The 19,024-nt window shown below is 45.0% G+C and overlaps 1 protein-coding gene across 1 annotated transcript in view; it reads right to left on the reverse strand.

Moving 5' to 3' along the window:
* Positions 1 to 224: 224 nt before the first annotated feature.
* Positions 225 to 19,024, reverse strand: part of BARHL1 (BarH like homeobox 1) — an 18,911-nt gene continuing 111 nt past the window's right edge. The window contains exons 1-3 of the mRNA XM_058159464.1: positions 18,634 to 19,024; positions 7,321 to 7,543; positions 225 to 519 (exon numbers count right to left, since the gene is read on the reverse strand). The exon at positions 18,634 to 19,024 is cut by the window's right edge and continues 111 nt beyond it. Of these exons, the coding sequence (XP_058015447.1) occupies positions 225 to 519; positions 7,321 to 7,543; positions 18,634 to 19,024 (909 nt within the window). The remainder of the gene's footprint in view (positions 520 to 7,320; positions 7,544 to 18,633) is intronic.

Genomic DNA, 19,024 nt, shown 5'->3' on the forward strand with positions numbered 1-19,024 from the left:
GGAGAGGCGGTTGCCCCGGAGGCGAGAAAGAAAGGTGGGTCGTGGGAATGCCTCGAGATGCGTGCAGGACCCTCCCCACCTCCTTTCTCCCCCCACTTCTTATCCTCCCCTCCCTCCCCCACCCCACCCCCGCTTTTGCAGAGTCAATCCGGCGCAGGGAAGCGGGGAGGGCGCGCTGCGTTCCCACGTCTCTTCCTGAAGCCAAAGCCCAAGCCGGGGTCCGCTCACCGCGGCTGGGCTGCTCTGGGGAGGACGCCGGCCAGAGGGGGCAAAGGCGGTGGGGGCTCGCTGCCCCCTTGAAGTCCGTGGATGAGGATGCGAGGTACCAGAGGCCGCTGAAGCGCCGGAGGGGGCGCGCTGGGACCCCGGTACAGGTAAAGCGCAGCGCCGGGATCCAGGTTGGAGACCAAACTCTGCGGGTAGAAGTAGGGCGAAGGGAACATCCGTTGCAACGCGGAGTAGTTGCCCGCCTCGGCCAGCAGCTCCAGCCCCACCGCCGTCTGCCTCTTCCACTTGGTCCTGGAAATGATGGTGGGGGGGGGAGGGGGGGAAGAAAAGAGAGAAAACGGGGGTCAAACGGGTTTCCTGCCTGAGCAGAGGGGTTGGATTAGAAGACCTCCAAGGTCCCTTTTGACTCTGTTATTTTGTTCTGTTCTGTTCTGTTCTGTTCTGTTAGGAGGAGGAAGAGGAAGAGGAAGGAAAAGGAGAGGAGGAGGAGGAGGAGGAGGAGGAGGAGGAGGAGGAGGAGGAGGAGGAGGAGGAGGAGGAGGAGAAGAAGGGAGGAAGAAGAAAGGAGGAGCTGGAGGTTGAGAAGAAGAGGAAGACAAAGAGGAGGAGGAGGAGGAGGAGGAGGAAGAAGAAGAAGAAGAAGAAGAAGAAGAAGAAGAAGAAGAAGAAGAAGAAGAAGAAGAAGAACAAGAAGAACAAGAATAACAACAACAACAAGAATAGGAGCCGGAGGTTGAGATGAAGAGGAAGATAAAGAGGAAGAAGAAGAAGGAGGAGGAGAATTAAAATGAGAATGAGAAGGAGGAGGAGGAGGAGAAGAATTAAAATGAGAAGGAGGAGGAGAGGAGGAGGAGGAGGAGGAGGAGAAGGAGAAGAAGAAGAAGAAGAAGAAGAAGAAGAAGAAGAAGAAGAAGAAGAAGAAGAAGAAGAAGAAGAAGAAGAAGAAGAAGAAGAAGAAGAAGAAGAAGAAGAAGAAGAAGACGACAACTTGATGGAGAAAGTCAATCTTTCAGGTCATGTTCCAAAGGTGTTTTTTCCACACAAAAGCTACTGGACCTTCTTGGTTTTTCTTCTTTGAAAAGAGAATACAGTACAAGTAGTCCTTGACTTACAACATTTTGTTTAGTGACCGTTCAAAGTTACAAGAATACGGAGTGGGGGGGGAGTTATTTAGGATTGTGGTTTTTTTCACACTCACAGCCATTGGGCCTCCCTGTGGCCACATGATCAAAATTCAATCGTTTGGCAACGGGCTCGTATTTATGACGGTTCGCATAAATGGGCTCACCCTATCCTCTTTCGCAACCTTCTGACAAGCAGAGTCAATCGGGGAAGCCGCATTCCCTTTCACAACCGGGTGACTCGTTTAAGAACGGCGGAGATTCGCTTAACAACAGGGGGAGGGCGAGAAAGGCCGTACAACGGGGTGAAGCTCACTTAACAAACGTTTAGCAAGGGAAGTTTGGTGGAGCGAGAATTCCCAGTCTCTTGCTCTCCAGCCTGGTGTCTTCACCACTAGGCCAAACTGCCTCTTTTCCTCAGAGTAGCTTTTCTTAAAGTGTGGCCTTATGACCCCCCCACGAAACAGGGAGACACCCCCCCCCGAAAGACTCTCTGAAAATCAAACTCATTTGCCGGGCTGTGTTGAAAAATCCTACAAGTTTAAAATCCCATTAAACAACCGTGAGAGGCGGCAGCAACAGCGACTGCCTCAATTTTAATTTTTAATACAGTCAGTATCGATAAAATATAAGCCACGTGAACGAAAAGCGCCTCTCCCCCTCCCCAACTTTTTAAGGGGTGGCGTGGGAAAAAACAACGACACCCACTTCTCGCTTAGAGCTTCTCTTCAAAATTCACCCACATTTGCACGCTTTTACGCGCTTCCCGCGAGGTTTGTTCTCTACAGGTAGTCCTCGGCGTTTAAGACCGCAACGTACGTCGGACAAAAGTTCTGTCGCTGAGCGAGGCGGTTGTTAAGTGAGCTTTGGCCCCATCTTCCTCGCCAAAGCGAAACACCGCAGTCATCGGTACAAGCCAGTTGCCAAGCCTCTTGGGGGATGCTGTGTGAAAAAAAAACCAGTCCCAAGTCTTTTGTCTTTTTTTCCCCCAGCGTCCCGAACGGTCTTTAAACGAATGGCTGTAATCGAAGGACTATCTGTGTGGATTCTCCAGGTTCTAACTCTTAACCCTCCGTCGCTAAATGAAATGGTTGTTAAGTCGAGTCTCGAGAATCGAGTGTCTCTGAAATGGGCCGCTAAGAAAGACAGCGGAGTTCGCCACCTCCTTTTCTCTCCATTCTACCTGCTTCAGACAGGTAACCTCAGTGCAGTTTGAAGGTTCGAATCCCTAGTACGGGGATTGGACTAGATGACCTCCAAGGTCCCATTCCAACTCTCGTTACTGTTTTGCAGGTGCCCAACCACTTCACAGAGAACAGACAAGCCGCACACCGAAAACTTTTGGGTCGAGCAGCCCATAATCTTTGCCTTTCACCTTTTCTGCCCAGGAGCAATTCCATCTCTCTTTCCCGCTAGTCAATTATTCATTGTCATCATAATTGTGTAATTACTGTAACTGCCCTTAATTATTGATACCCAAAGCATCAATTGGGATATATTATTAATAGCCCAGCGATGTGCTGTTGTGTCTTTAGCTGAAAAAAACAACAGATTTCTTTCCCCGTTCTCTTTTTTTTTTCTTTCACCCACGCAAATCAAACAGTTGGTTCGCCGCCGCCGCCTCCTCCTCTCCTTCCTGCTCCCCTTCCTATTCTTCCTCTCCCTCTCCCCCTTCTTCTTCTTCCTCCTCTCCTTCCTCTTCTTCCTCCTCCTCTTCCTCCTCTCCCTCCTCCTCTTCTTCTCCTTCCTCTTCTTCCTCCTTCTCTCCTTCCTCCTTCCTCCTCCTCTTCCTCTTCCTCTTCTCCTTCCTCTTTCCCTTCCTCCTCCTCTCCTTCCTCTTCTCGTTCCTCTTCTTCCTCCTCCTCCTCTCCCTCCTCCTCTTCCTCTTCTTCCTCTTTCTCTCCTTCCTCCTCCTCCTCCTCTCCTTCCCCTTCCTATTTTTCCTCTCCCCCTTCCTCTTCTTCCTCCTCTTCTCCTTCCTCCTCTCCTTCCTCTTCCTCCTCCTCCTCCCCTCCTTCCACCTCCTCTTCCTCTCCTTCCTATTCTTCCTCCTGTTCTCCTTCCTCTTCCTCTTTCTCTTCCTCTTCCTCTCCTCCTTCCGCCTCCTCTTCCTCTTCCCTCCCTCATCAAATCTGAAAGATTTCCCTCTCTCTGAAAAATTGAGAATAAGAAGCGAATAATATTGATTTGGGGAAGAAGGGGCGCTATTCTTAAAATGCAGACAGAGAAATTTTGTGAAAGTCTTAACGCAGCAACCAAATTAAAAAAAAAGAGAGAGAATTTAAAAAAAGAGGAAGAGGAAGAAAATTCGGAAGGGATCTCGCCCGGGTCAACAGGTGGCGAGAGCTGTTTTGCCAACTCAGAATGCAAAAATAATAATAATAATAATAATAATGGATGAGTTATCTCACCGCTGGCCTCTGTTTTTCCACCCACAAGCCTGCTCGCTTTTTATTAATAGCCCAGTTAATTAATAGCTTAGCTTTTCCAAACTGGGGTGGGAGGGAAAGAGCCTCATTCGCACAGCTTGCTCTATCCTGGTTTACTGAAACTGTGCCCAAGGTGCTGGGTTCACACAAGACAGGCAGTTCACCTGGTGGACAAAGCCACACGTGAGTGTGCATTCAGAGATCAGCCCACGCCAGGTTAGACTAACAAACCAGGTTAGAAGGTCACCTCTGCTGTACAGACCAGCCCCCGCTTTCAAATTGTGTTTTAAGCCCGGGGAAACCTTAACCTCCTAGCTCCTTCAAAACCCAGCAAGTTGGCTAATTTCTACCTTCTTGTTTTTCCGACGGCTTTTTTTTCCCAGACAGAAGGTGGAATGACCTCTGAACAATTCCTGCCTCTTTGTTCAAATTCTCCCAGCTTGCTCGGATAACCCTTAGCAGGGGCCAGCATCTTGAATTCAATTTACTGCTCCCTTGGTTTGCAATTATCACCAAGATGATGGCTTAAAGGAGGAGGTGGGATGAGGACACCGAGGGATCAAGAGCTGCGATTGGGGAGAGTCAGTTAAAAAAGACATCATTCATATCTATATTTCTATATTTCTCTGTCTGTCTCTGTCTGTCTCTCTCTCTCTGTGTCTCTCTCTGTCTGTCTCTCTCTCTCAATATACTGATTCTGTCTGTCTGTCTGTCTGTCTCTCTCTCTAATAATATTCATACTGATTCTGTCTGTCAGTCTGTATCTATCTATCTATCTATCTATCTATCTATCTATCTATCTATCTATCTATCTATCTATCTATCTATCATCTAATAATATACTGATTCTGTCTGTCTGTCTGTCTCTATCTCTATCTCCCCCCCACACCTAATCTATATTATCTGTCTACCTACCTACCCATCTATCTACCTAATCTATATTTATTATCTGTCTGTCTGTCTGTCTGTCTGTCTATCTATCTATCATCTAATAATATACTGATTCTGTCTGTCTGTCTGTCTGTCTCTCTCTATCCCCCCACATACCTAATCTATATTCTGTCCACCTACCTACCCACCTATCTACCTAATCTATATTTATTATCTATTTGTCTGTCTGTCTGTCTGTCTGTCTGTCTGTCTATCTATCTAATAATATACTGATTCTGTCTGTCTGTCTGTCTGTCTCTCTCTCTCTCTCTCTCATATATATATATATAAAGGATCAATAACCCAATTAATTTAATTGGGTTATTGATCCTTTATCCTAAGTCAGCCCAAAACACTTATTCTTATTTAGCGTATGATAACACTTAGTAATGGCACTTATACACCGCTTCGCAGTGCATTACAGCCCCTCTCTAAGCGGTTTACAGAGTCAGCCCTTTTGCCCCCAACAATCCGGGTCCTCATTTTAACGACCCCGGAAGGATGGAAGGCTGAGTCAACCTTGAGCCCCTTCAGGATCGAACTCCTGGCTGTGGGCAGAGTCAGCCTGCAATACTGCACTATGTTGAGAAAGTGACGGAAGAGAAGTAAACATATTCACACAATCCACGAAATTATATACAACCCTTCTGCGGGGGGATGGCGGTGGGCTCGTAACGGGATGTCCAATCCCCCTTCTTGCGATTGTGGTGCTGATATGCAAACTATTAAACACATTGCGCAAGATTGCCCACATGAACCAGTGTGTTAGAATGAAGCAACACACCAGAGCACAAAGCACTGAATTCGTATATTAACCAAAGTGGCTAAGCTGCATTCACACATCAGATTCCTGCCAGGCCTGATAATAACAACCCCGATCAAAACGACACATAATTAAAACTGAGCGAGATCTAAACTAATCATATAATCAAGATCAAAACTAAATCAAGATTTTTTTAAAAAAAAAATAGCCAAGATTGACACCCATCAAGGTTAAGACCGAAAGGAATCAAAATCTAAATTAAGCAGAATTTCTTGAGCGGATTAAAAACCTTGTCCCTCATTACCCAAAATCTGTTCTGGGCAGACCTGTGTGATTGTGGCTTTCACCTAATCAAGCACCTTTATTCCACAATCAGAATAGGAGTCCTGTGTAATCCAGACATTGGCTCCAGTGCCAAGAGTTCAGTGTAACTTAAAAGCTTGCAAAATAACCTCAGACCAGCGGGTGGATTCCACCTTCTTCAAAAAATTTCAGTGGACACTGATTATTTTAACTCCTTGCCTGATTTCGTTTGCCTTTTAAGCAGGGCCTGGAGAGCAAGTGGTTTTTGCAATTTAGCATCCTGTGAAACCATTTAAAAAATAATAATAATAACCCTCAGCGCAAGAGAAAAACCACCTACAAAGCTCTACATACCTACACAGAGGATTTACTCCACGGTGGAAATATCTTAAAAGAACCGGAGAGCTTTACAATAATTTTTTAAACTGCATTTCAACCACAGCCACAAAAATTTACATTGTAGGAAATGGCACAGATGTCAGTGATTCTTGATATACCCCTCTAGCTGCAATGACCTCTCCCGATTTTTCCTGAAAATTGCAGAAGTTAATGTGTTAATTCTTCCCTCCTCAAAACTAAGCCAACTTGGCCCTACCTACATAGGAACGTGGTGGCTCAGGGGCTAGGACGCTGAGCTTGTCGATCAAAAGATCGGTGGTTTGAATCCCTAGTGCTGTGTGTAACAGGGTGAGCTTGTCCCAGCTTCTGCCAACCTAGCAGTTCGAAAGCAGGTAAAAAAAAATGCAAGTATAAAAATAGGGACCACCTTTGGTGGGAAGGGAACAGCATTCTGTGCGCCTTTGGCGTTGAGTCATGCCGGCCACATGACCATGGAGACGTCTTCGGACAGCGCTGGCTCTTCGGCTTTGAAACGGAGATGAGCACCGCCCCCTAGAGTCGGGAACGACTAGCACGTATGTGCGAGGGGAACCTTTACCTTTTACCTTTAGGGCCATCTACCCACATTTCAACAAGAACCAGCCAGCAAACTGGTTGAACCAGTTTGTTAAAACTGTTAAACCAGGTTAACAGAACTCGGGTGGAAGGAAAGAATGAAAGGAAGGGGAGCCGAATTCGAATTGGTAGATTAAGAATGTAGAGTCTTTAAAAAAAAAAAAAGTTAAAATAGAAGGGGGAAAAAATAGAAGGGGAGAAGGAACCGAGGGATTTACCAATTCTGGGATTAAGTAAACTCTCCAAATAAACTCTCTCTGACTAAACTCGCTTCTTTGCAAACGTCTGCACTAGGGTCGATTTCGGGACCGCCAAAACAACCACCTAACACCGATTTCACAACTGCAATGGCGACTTTTTAAAATTCTTTGGACGCTCAGGCTTTCTCAACGCCCCAATCGATCCCCCCTTCCTCAAAAGAAGCTGGTCACTCTGAACCAGCTTGGATAGTTGAGATCGGCCAAGACAGGCTGAGAATAACGACCGGCTGGATTCCAAATGGGAAACAAGTCTAAATCCGAATTCGTGGCTCTTTCGGGCTCTCTTTTTCTCCCTAGCCCTCTCCCCCCGCCCGCATCTCTTTCTCGCTTACCTTCTATTCTGGTACCACGTTTTCACTTGGGTGTCGGTAAGGTTGAGGGAGGCGGCTAGCTCCATCCTGTCCTGGACGCTGAGATATTTCTGTCTCTCGAAGCTGCGCTCCAGCTGCGCCAGCTGGTGATCGGTGAAGGCCGTCCGAGCCTTGCGAGGTTTCTTGAGTCTCACCGGAGGGCTTTCTCGAGAGCTGGAGATCTCCCGGTCGCCTTCTTCCTTCACTGGGGGCCGGGAGAGAAAGGGTTGAAAATGGGTCCCGGCCGCTTTGGGGTGGAGGGGAGAGGGGAAGAAAGTCGGGAAAGGGAGCGGGAGGGAAGGGGAAAGAAGGGAGGGAAAGGAACAGGAAAGGAAAGAAAGAGAAAGAAAGGGACAAGAGAGGGGGGGAAGAAAGAAGAGAGAGAAAGAGAGAGAGGAAAGGGAGAGGAAAGAGAGAGAGGAAAGGAGAGGAAAGAGAGAGAAAGAGAGAGAGAGAGGAAAGGAGAGGAAAGAGAGAAAGAGAGAGAGGAAAGGGAGAGGAAAGAGAGAGAAAGGAATGAAAGAAGACAGGAGGGAAAGGAAAGGGGGAGGAAAGGAAAGGAAAAAATAGAAAGGGAAATAAAAAGAAAAGAGTGAGAAAAAGAAAGGGAAGGGAAAGGAATGAAAAAAGGCAGGAGGGACAGGAAAGGAAAGGGGGATGAAAGGAAAGGAAAAAAAGAAAAAAAGAAAAGAGTGAGAAAAAGAAAGGGAAGGGAAAGGAGGCTGGCAAATAGATAAAGGGGAAGAAAAAGAGATCGGCGAAGGGAGAAAGGAAGGGAAAGGAAATGACAGGATAAAATAAAGAAAAATTGGAAGAGAACATGGAAGAGGAATTAAGAAGGGCAATGAAGGGTAGGAGAAAAAGAAGATGTGCGGAAAAAAGACAGGAAAGCCCAGGCGTTTAAAAGAAAGAAGGGGAAAATGGAAGGGAAGGGAAGGGAAGGAAGGAAGGAAGGAAGGAAGGAAGGAAGGAAGGAAGGAAGGAAGGAAGGAAGGAAGGAAGGAAGGAAGGAAGGAAGGAAGGAAAATATTTTTCACAGGGATAGGGTTAGGGGGTGTCCATCAGCCTCTGCGAATCTACCATGCGTAATTATCCATGTCAAAAAATCAATCAATCAATCCCTCTGCTGTTTACTCAGGAGTAACTTCCCTTCACAGAACTTTCTCCTTAAAAAAACGGTGCACATAAAACCAATTGCTTCTCTCCCCTCCCCTCAACCCCCCCCACCCGCAAAACTTAGGTTTATCCAGCAGTATGCCCACAGGAAGATGGGCATTGTAGTCCAATAGAACTAAAACACCCACAGAGGCGGGGTGGGCTGGTTACAAAAAGCTACGCTATTGCCCATTTCAAATATATATTCTTTGCTATCGCTATAAAGTGACCCCCCGCCCCACAAAAACAAAAAACAAAAAACCCCAGGCGCGCACAACACACAGCACTGCCTCATGCCACGTTTTACACACAGTGGCAACAGCCCAAACATATTCCTTTCCTTTCATTTGCAACCTTTGTCATTAAATAATAATCAAACGATCAATTATTAAACAATTAATAGATGTAATCAGCCCAGCCAGACTACGATTCCTTCCCTCTGCACGGAAGTCCTTTGGGGGCTTATTCAGGCTTATTCTACGTCCTTAATGTAAAATTGGCATAAATAATAGACCTTATTTTTGGAAAACCAGCAAGGCGGTGGAGAAATGTGGTTATTTTAAAGGAGAGAGGGGCTTGCTTTCTTTTTTTAAAATTGATTTTCCCCATGGGTGAACTGGAAATCTACCTATACATTTTATCCTTTTTTTTTTTTAAATGTATATTTCGGGAGAGGAAAATTATGGTTGAGTCCTCATTGATCCTTTGTCTGTTTAATCCTCTCTACATTCCTCCTGCGCCAGCAGCTGAAATCACAGTTCCGCCTCTACATAAGTTTCAGTTGAATTCAGTGGGATTTACCGATGAGTAAAAACGTTAAGAGTCGAACTGTCTTCACATTTCCAACTTTTGCTGGAAGTTGTAAGGAGGCCATTTATCAGGTTGGCTCTAGCTGCGATAAACAGAGATAATAAAGGCTCAAGATCGGGAATTGCATGGAGCGTTGGCGTCCCTTTATAACGCCTTGGTAAGACCACACTGTGGCTCAGTGGCTAAGACGCTGAGCTTGTCGATGGAAAGGTCGGCGGTTCAGCGGTTCGAATCCCTAGCGCCGGGTAATGGGGTGAGCTCCCACGACTTGTCCCAGCTTCTGCCAACCTAGCAGTTCGAAAGCACGTAAAAAATGCAAGTAGAAAAAAAATAGGGACCATCTTTGGTGGGAAGGGAACAGCTTTCCGTGCGTTGGCTCTTCGGCTTTGAAATGGAGATGAGCACCGCCCCCTAGAGTCAGGAACGACTGCGCGAGGGGAACCTTTACCTTTAAGAATGTTGCATAACCAACCAACCAGAATAGAGCCGGAAGGTACCTTGGAGGTCTTCTAATCAAAGCCCCTGCCATTTGAGACAAGTGGCTACTCACAGTCTCTTCTTAAAGAGCTTCAGTGTTGGCTCACCCACAACTTCTAGAAGGCAAACCGTTCTAGGTTCTTAGTTCTTCTTAGTTCTTCTAGGTTGCTCCTCTCCTTGGTTAGCTTCCATCCATTGCTTCTTGTCCTCGTTCTGGTACTTTGGAAAATAAGCTGACACCCCCTCCCCTCCTCTTTGTGACAGCCCCTCAGATATTGGAACATTGTTACCCTCCGTGCCAAATTTGGTCACCAGAATACCCCCCAAAAAAGTTGTTGAGACTCTAGGAAGAGGGCAGAGAACAGCAGCCAAGATGATTAGGGGACTGGAGGGTTGCAGGAACTGGGCATGGCTAGGTTGATGAAAAGAAGGACTTGGGGTGACATGATAGCAGTCTTCCAATATCTCAGGGGTTGCCCCAAAGAAGAGGAAGTCAACATCTACAGAGTTCCATCTTTGTACTCTGCATTTTCTGAATGCAGGTTTCTTCTTCTTCTTCTTCTTCTTCTTCTTCTTCTTCTTCTTCTTCTTCTTCTTCTTCTTCTTCTTCTTCTTCTTCTTCTTCTTCTTCTTCTTCTCCTTCTCCTTCTCCTTCTCCTTCTCCTTCTTCTTCTTCTTCTTCTTCTTCTCCTTCTCCTTCTTCTTCCTCCTCCTCCTCCTCCTCCTCCTCCACTTTCCTCTCCTTTTCCTTCACTCATTTGCTCATTCATCATTCATCCTTAGCTTCCTCTCCTCTCCTTCTTCTCTCCTCTCCACCCCTTGTATCTTTCCCATCTGTCTCTCCTTCCCATTCTCCTTCTCCTTCTCCCTTCATTTCTTACAAGTCGTTTTGCTTTTCAAAGGGTTCCTTTCCTTGTGATCACGAACTCATTTCTGGAGGAGACCAAGGTGACAGGTTGAGATGTGGGCATCGTTGGAGACAACTTGCTAGGAAAATAAGAATCCTTTGCTTCATCCCATTTTTATTTTGTTTTAAAAAATTGTCCTGAAAATCTCCAGCGTTCATTAGGTGCAGAAACCGTACCACTTGTAAAGAGATCAATCCAAATCATCGCCACTTCCAACAGTAATCATCGTTATTATTTTCTACAAAACTAGCCTGAATTCTGTTAGATCTAGTTTCTGCCTCCTTAGAAAATGTGCAACGTGTTTAATGTCGTTACTATTATAGTATTATATCCTGGAATTCTTGCAAAAAGGTGGGTGCGATAGTCACGTTATCACTATCTAATGATTCTGCAATCCAAATTATGCTCGTGTTAGTCTTGGAATATCACTGGCAAAATCGTTTCTTTAAATCAGTGCAATGTTGTCCCGAGGGAAGGATCAAAAGGGACAATTTTCCAAGCAAAGAATCTTCAATTTTCCTGCCGGAATTAAAAAACAAACAAACCACATAGCCAAACACGAATGGCAATTCTAGAAAAAGTCACCCACAAGCAGCAAAGTGAAAAGATTTTCTAGGGAAAAAGTAGGAATATTGTCCTCCGTGCCAGACGAAGCAGGAAAAAAATAATTTTCCAGCCTGGAGCGTGTATTTCTATAGAGCCTTAAAACAGGAAACAAGGTTTTTCCTCGTTGTGTTTTTAAAGGAAACAGATTTTTCTAGACACGAGGAAAGGAGATTCTATCGTCTCGGGTTCTCCTTCTCTGCTTTCTCCCTGCTGCAATTTAAGGGATAGAAACTGGTTTCTTTTAATCCGGTTTAGATCGTGGACCCCAACCGGCTGGATGATTGGCAAATCCCGGTGGCCCCCAGGACGGGTTAACTCAAGTCCATCTCTTGTGTGTTTGTGTGCGTACGTTCCTTCCACAACCCCCCCCCCCCATCCGTTGTCTCTCTGTCTTAAGAGGGAGTGAGGTTGTTTGGGCGAATGCAGACTCTTGAACGCAGCCTGTTCGCTTTTCCTCAGCTGGGGGTGTGGAGTGGGGTTGGGGGTTGGGAATTGGGGTGGGTGACAAGAGGCTTTATGCTCAAACAACCTTGTGGCAGGTTTTAGATTCGACGAGCAAGTTGGTTTCTCTACGTAGGAAGACAATAATCCACTTAATTGAGCCACGAGGGAGGTGGAAAAATTCTTCAAGCAGAGATGGAGTCCCAAAGATCTCTTAAACAGGAGGTGTGAAAGAGAAACGAGCATCTTTCTTTCTTTCTTTCTTTCTTTCTTTCTTTCTTTCTTTCTTTCTTTCTTTCTTTCTTTCTTTCTTTCTTTCTTTCTCTCTCTCTCTCCTCTCTGTCTCATATCTATCTATCTATCTCTGTCTGTCTGTCTATCTATCTATCTATCTGTCTATGTATCCTTTCTCTCATATCTATTAATCTGTCTGTCTGTCTGCCTATATATCCTCTCTCATCGCTCTCTCTCTCTCTCTCTCCTTTCTCTCCTATCTATCTATCTATCTATCTATCTATCTATCTATCTATCTATCTATCTATCTATCTATCTATCTATCTATCTATCCATATCATCATTATCTATCTATTTATCTATCTATCTATTTATCTATATCATCATCATTAGCTATCTATCTGTCTGTCTGTCTGTCTGTCTGTCTGTCTGTCTGTCTATCTATCCTTTCTCTCATATCTATTAATCTTTCTCTGTCTGTCTATATATCCTTTCTCATCTCTCTCTCTCTCCTTTCTCTCCTATCTATCTATCTATCTATCTATCTATCTATCTATCTATCTATCTATCTATCTATCTATCCTTTCTCTCATATCTATCTGTCTATCTGTCTGTCTGTCTATTTATATCATTATCTATCTATTTATCTATCTATCTATCTGTCTGTCTGTCTGTCTGTCTGTCTGTCTGTCTGTCTGTCTGTCTATCTATGTCTGTCTGTCTGTCTGTCTGTCTGTCTGTCTCTCTCTCTATCTATCTATCTATCTATCTATCTATCTATCTATCTATCTATCTATCTATCTATCATCTCAAATCTAGGATGGTTGAGAGGTAGAATTAGAAGCTTGAAATCCTTGGCAGAGATTTAGAAAAAGAGAATTAGAAATCTGATATACAGATAAAAGGCGAACATAAGAATGAAAGAGAGAGCAAGAGAGCAAGAGAGAGAGGGAATATATCTTGGAAGCTAGATGTGAAAGGCTAAGCTTGAAAAGTTTGAATCTGGGTTTCAAAGGGCTGTAATGCAGATTCAGGAGTAGGAAAGGGGAAGAGGGAGTCCTGCAGCGGGATAGCAGTAGGGGAGTAAGGAAACTGTCTAAGTCAAAAGATAAGGAAGGAAGGAAGGAAGGAAGGAAGGAAGGAAGGAAGGAAGGAAGGAAGGAAAGGGAGAAAACATAAAAAAATAGAATTGGTAAATTAGGAAGGAAAGGGAGGGAGGATGGAAGGAAGGAAAGCAAGCAGAAATGGAGGAGAAAGAGAAGGGGAGAAAACAGAAGAAAAAAAACAGAGAACCAGCACATTAGGAAGGAAAGAAGGAAGACGAGATCGAAGGAAAAAAACAAAGGAGGGAGAAAATAGGAGAAAAAAAGATGATAAAATAGGAAGGAAGGAAGGAGGAGGAAGAAAAGAATGAGAAGGAGAGAAAAACGGAAAAAGATTTGGGAAGGAAAGAAGGGAGGAGAAATTAAATGGAAAGAAACGCCACTAAAAAAGAAGGAAAGAGATTTAGATTAAAACACAGGAAACAGTTGTTTTTAAAAGAGAGAGACGGGAGGAGAAGAGAAGAAGGAAGGCCGAGCAAAGAAGGAAAAAGGAAACCGATCCTGCCCAAGTAACACAGAAAACAGCTGCCAGCTGGTCCTTCCCCACAAGGAAGCTCCCGGAAAGAACCCCCCAAGAATAAGAAAGCCACCCCAATAGTTTAATTTTTTTTAAGCAGTCGAGACATCCCAAATTCCAATCTGCCTTTAGGCAGCCGGGGAAAGCTCGCCTTGTTTTGGCCGGAATAACTCCTCTATAGCGGCCGGAGAAACAGGGACCCCTCCTCCGTCCTCCCCCTCCCTTCCCCCGTTTTACCTAAATCTCTAAGCCGGGGCAACGCGCAAGAAGCACCTACGCAACCCATCCAAAAAGAATTGTGACAGCCATAACGGTAGTTCTGTGGCTGGTTGCATCCCCGGGCAGCTGTTTTTAGTAAATGGATCGAGCCTCAACACCTGGAAGCTGCACCCTAAGTTAAGAATGGCATGCAAGGAGAATATTTACTCGGGGTTGACCCGAGGGGGGTCCTTGGTGCTCCCTGAGCTTGGGGTTTTATTTCCCCCCATCCTTGCAGACGTTTTCGTCACCCCAGTTTAGGGTGATAGATGGTGTTCTCTAGTTTGGGTAACGAAAACCACTCAAACCTTGATGAAGGTATCTTGTCTTTTATGTACACTGAGAGCATATGCACCAAGACAAATTCCTTGTGTGTCCAATCACGCTTGGCCAATAAATTCTATTCTATTCTATTCTATTCTATTCTATTCTATTCTATTCTATTCTATTCTATTCTATTCTATTCTAAGAGTACTAAGGATCCCTCGAACCCAAAAATGGTCTGGGGAGGGGAGTGCCACGATCCTTCAGCTCCGTCTTGGGGAGAAATCTTCAGGAAACGAGCCCGTGTTAGAAAGAAAGAAAGAAAGAAAGAAAGAAAGAAAGAAAGAAAGAAAGAAAGAAAGAAAGAAAGAAAGAAAGAAAGAAGGCAGGCGCTGGGGATTCGTTTCGGATGGGAGCTCTGGGCTGAAAAGAAAGCCAATTCCCCCTTCAGAAAGCGAAAGGGTTTAGCGGTTCGAATCCCTAGCGCGGCTTAACAGGGTGAGCTCCCGTGACTTGTCCCAGCTTCTGCCAACCTAGCAGTTCGAAAGCACGTAAAAAATGCAAAGTAGAAAAAACAGGGACCACCTTTGGTGGGAAGGGAACAGCGTTCCGTGCGCCTTTGGCGTTCAGTCATGCCGGCCACATGACCATCTTCGGACATAGCTGGCTCTTCGGCTTTGAAACCGAGAGGAATACCGCCCCCTAGAGTCGGGAACGACTAGCATGTATATGCGAGGGGAACCTTTACCTTTACCTATATCCTAGAGGAGGGGGCAAAAATCTGCCCTCCTTTAGGGAAAACTTTTGAGATTTTTGAAAGTCCCAAAATCTTTCGACTGTTTGGGGAAGAGAAGAAGATTTTATTTGATCTTCAGACGGTTCCTTGGATTTTTGAAATGGGCAGGCAGGAGGAAGCGGGAGGGAGAGAAAGTTAAGGGGGGCACGGCAGCCCAACTTTCGATCTCCCCGTTTGGTTTGGAAAAGTCGGGCGATCTCATCCCTTCTTCCTTTTCAATCTTTTTCACCTTTTTCAAGAACCGGCGAACATTTTCCAGAAGAACTAAAGCCTCGTTTTGAGTTTGGATAAGTTTCGGCTTTTTTTTAGGATGCGCGCCTTGTTTTTGAGACCCCCCACCCACCCCGAAGCTTAGATTTCACGGCGACATTGAGTTTAAAAGGTTGTGAGAAGCGGTGGGGGGGAAGAGAAGTACTGAGAGATCCACGAAGAAACTAATTGCAGTCCCAACTTCTTAAGAGGGAGGGAGACACGCAAAGGTCAAAAAGAAATCAGATTAAAGAGGGGAGGGGAGAGACCATCTTGGGAAGCGGTTTGGGTGAAAACCCACCAGGGTCCTCGTGAAAAAAGAAGCGAAAATCCCAAGCAAATAAAATAAAATAAAATATCATCATATACTGCCATTCGCTGCCGCGCGTAAAAGCTCTGAAGCTTGCCACAAATAGCTGCAGTTAAGCAAAAAATCGCCTCCCTGGTTAAAACCTTGCCGCGAATCTGCTCCTCGAAGCTCAAGGAGGGTTTTATAGCCCCGGTAATTATTCCCCACCCTGTCTTTGGATTTCAATGATTTTCTCGTCCAAAGCGATTTTTCTCCCCCTCTTAAAAAATGAATGAGAATAGACTCTGTCTAGGAGTTACTTCCCAGGAAGCAAATATTCAAACTCGGGTTTGAAATCTGTAGGAATGTTTTAGAGGTAAACTAGCAGGGATTTCCTTCCTTCCTTCCTTCCTTCCTTCCTTCCTTCCTTCCTTCCTTCCTTCCTTCCTTCCTTCCTTCCTTCCTTACTCCCTTATGTCTTTCTTTTCTTCCTCTTTTTCCTTCCTTCTTTCCTTCTTTCCTTCCTCTCTTTCTTTCCTTACTCCTTTGTCCTTCCTTTCCTTCCTTTTTCCCTTCCTTCCTTTTTCCTCTTTTCCTTCCTTCCTTTTCCTCTTTCTTTCCTTACTCCCCTATGTCCTTCCTCTTTCCCTCTCTTTTCTTTCCTTCCTTCCTCCTTTATTTCCTTCCTTTCCTTCCTCTTTCCCTCTTTTTGTTTCCTTCTTTCCTTCATCTTTCTTTCCCTACTCCCTTATGTCCTTCCTTTTCTTCCTCGTTTCCTCTCTCCTTCCTTCCTTCCTTCCTTCCTTCCTTCCTTCCTTCCTTCCTTCCTTCCTTCCTTCTAGACATTGGCAGAGAATTTTCCTTCCAAAAAATTAAATATTATATCCAATGGAGCAAACAATCTTAAGATTGTTTTGAAAACTTTTTTTTTGGGGGGGGGGGGGGAAGAAAGAAAGAAAGAAACGCCAAGTTTGGAAATCACTAAAAAATCTGTCTTTTCTTCTCAAATCTCCAGAAATACAAACACTGCTATTTCCCCTCTCTAGGTATCTTTATTTCCATCTTATACTTTCACAAATATCCAGTCTCGTTTGCACCGTGGTAAGGAGGGTTTAAGTGCCTCGCCTCTTTCCGGACAGAGAAAGAAGTGAACTAACTAGAAACGAGAACGGGGAGTAATTGGACCACTTCGGCCCAGAGTCAAAAACTCTTCCAAGACAAAGAAGGAAACGGGAATTTCGACTTCCTATCTATCTCCTTCCAGTAAACCCTGAGTAAACTGATAGTTGAGTGGGCCATATAGGTTGTTCCCTTTTGCTCCGATAAAATAAAATCTAGGAGGAGGCAAGGCAATATTGATTTGGTTGTAAGAATTTAAAAAAAAAAACAGATTTGTGCAGGGTAAGAAGAGTTCTAGAGAGAAACTACGCAGTTGAGTAACTTAAAGGGCAAACAATAACTGTTCCAAGTCACTTTACTTTCCCCTATTTAAAAACACACCCAGTCGTGTGTTTTATGTCCTACGCAGCCACGCACTTACATCAAATTGTTCTTCAACCGCAATCTTTCATTCTGGAAAACAAAAACAAAAAAAATTCCCCGTTTCATTTTTTATTTTTTGGTATTTCCTAGGAAAAACCAATCCGATCCGTCTTGCTTTTCAAAGACCAACTAAAACGGGCGTGCGCTTTAAGAGCAAAGCCACGGATGTATGTGGGACCGAATGAAACGGGAAAGGGGGGGGGTTGAATTCAACTCAGCTTTTCGTTTGGAAAAAGAGGAACCTCCCTAGGTAGAGGCAGTCTATTCAATTTGAAAAAAACAACAACAAAAAACAAAAAACTTGGGGACACCTAAGCAGAAGTTGGATTCTCTTCCTTGCTTCTTTCTGGCTCTTTGCAAGATCTGGATTTTTCTTAGGAACAATCACTCCGAAATATGAGGATAATGATCATTTTGTTGTTGCAATCTAGTATTGGCTGGAGAATACTCAGCAGAAGCTGGCTATGAAGGATAATAACACCGTTATCCTGATGTTCAGGAAATGTCCCAGATACTGCCGTAAGATAAACCTGAGTTCCCCAACAAAGTCAAAGGTTGCTAACTGAACCATCCAAATTCTCTCCGCTGTTTCTTGGGTCACTCCATTCCGATCGCTCCTAACAGTTCAAGAATTATAAGGGGGGAGGGAATACTTCGCCATCTCTTTCCTGGTAGTTGGTTTAAGAGAATAACAAAGTTAGAAGCCTTCTAGTCCCACCGCCTGCTCTGGTGGGAGACTCCACACCGTTTCAGACAAAGGTTTGTCCAATCTCTTCTTAAAAACTTCCAGTGTTGGAGCATTCACTACTTCTGGTGGCAAGCAGTTCCACTGATTAATTGTTTTCACTGTCGGGAAATTTCTCCTTAGTTCTAGGTTGCTTCTCTCCTTGATTAGTTTCCATCCGTTGCTTCTTGTCCTGCCTTCAGGGGCTTTGGAGAATAGGTGGACCCCGTCTTCTTTGTGGCAGGGCCTCAAATATTTGGAAGACTGCTGTCATGTCACCCCCTAGTCCTTCTTTTCGTGAAACGAGGCAGACCCAAGTCCAGCAACCGCTCTTCCTTATGTTTTAGCCCTCCGGTTCTCTAATGCCGCTATTTTCTGCACTCTTTCTAGAGTCTCAACATTCTCTCTCTCTCTCTCTCTCTCTCTCTTATCTATCTATCTATCTATCTATCTATCTATCTATCTATCTATCTATCTATCTATCTATCTATCTATCTATCTATCTATCTATCTATCTATCTATCTATCTATCTATCTATCGGTTTCCCAGCGACCAAAACTGGACGCAGTATTCCAAGTGTGGTCTTTGCCTAAGGCGTTATAATAAAGTGGTACTAACACTTGACGGGATCTTGTTCATTAGCATTCGCAGTATTAGCCCAAGTCAGGAAATTCAGACGAGAAGGATTGGAAGATCAGAGAGTGGGGGGGGGGGTGAGCCTACCAACAAAGGGAAAATAGGTGGTTAGAAGCTCGGAGCCTTTCATTTCTTTCCCCATTTTCAGTTTTGGGTGATTTTACAGAATGACTAAAGAGAAACTAAACTTGGTGACTTTTCTTTAAAAATAAAATAAAATAAAAATCGACGGTCCTGTTAGGAAATTTAGGCGCTTGTACTTTACAACTCCCGTTCCCTTCTTACCTTTGTACTCCGAATCCAAGGAAGAGTTGCTGCTAGCTTTGTCGATTTTCTCCCGAAAGTCCTCGCTGCTGGGCTTGGCTGGGATGGGCACGGGCACTTCCTGCGCGCCCTGTCCGTGGCTGCTGGAATAAGGGGCGCAGGCCGCCAAGGGTTTGCAATCGGCCAAAATGTCCCTGATGAGGAAAGAGGAGGTCACCGTTCTGGACTGAGCGGAGGCGGCTGAAATGGGGGGGCCCGGTAGGTGAGACTCCAGCCTCACCACCCCTCCTCCTCCTCCTCCTCCTCCGACGCCGCCGCAGCCGCCGGGTAACTGAGCTGCCGCTTCCAAGCAATCCCTCCGAGGAGACGGAGGGGACAGGCAGCCGCTGCTGAGTTCCGAGCGAGGGCTAAG

This window comes from Ahaetulla prasina, chromosome 16 (genome assembly GCF_028640845.1).
Source record: "Ahaetulla prasina isolate Xishuangbanna chromosome 16, ASM2864084v1, whole genome shotgun sequence".
In the NCBI taxonomy this organism is placed as follows: domain Eukaryota; kingdom Metazoa; phylum Chordata; class Lepidosauria; order Squamata; family Colubridae; genus Ahaetulla; species Ahaetulla prasina.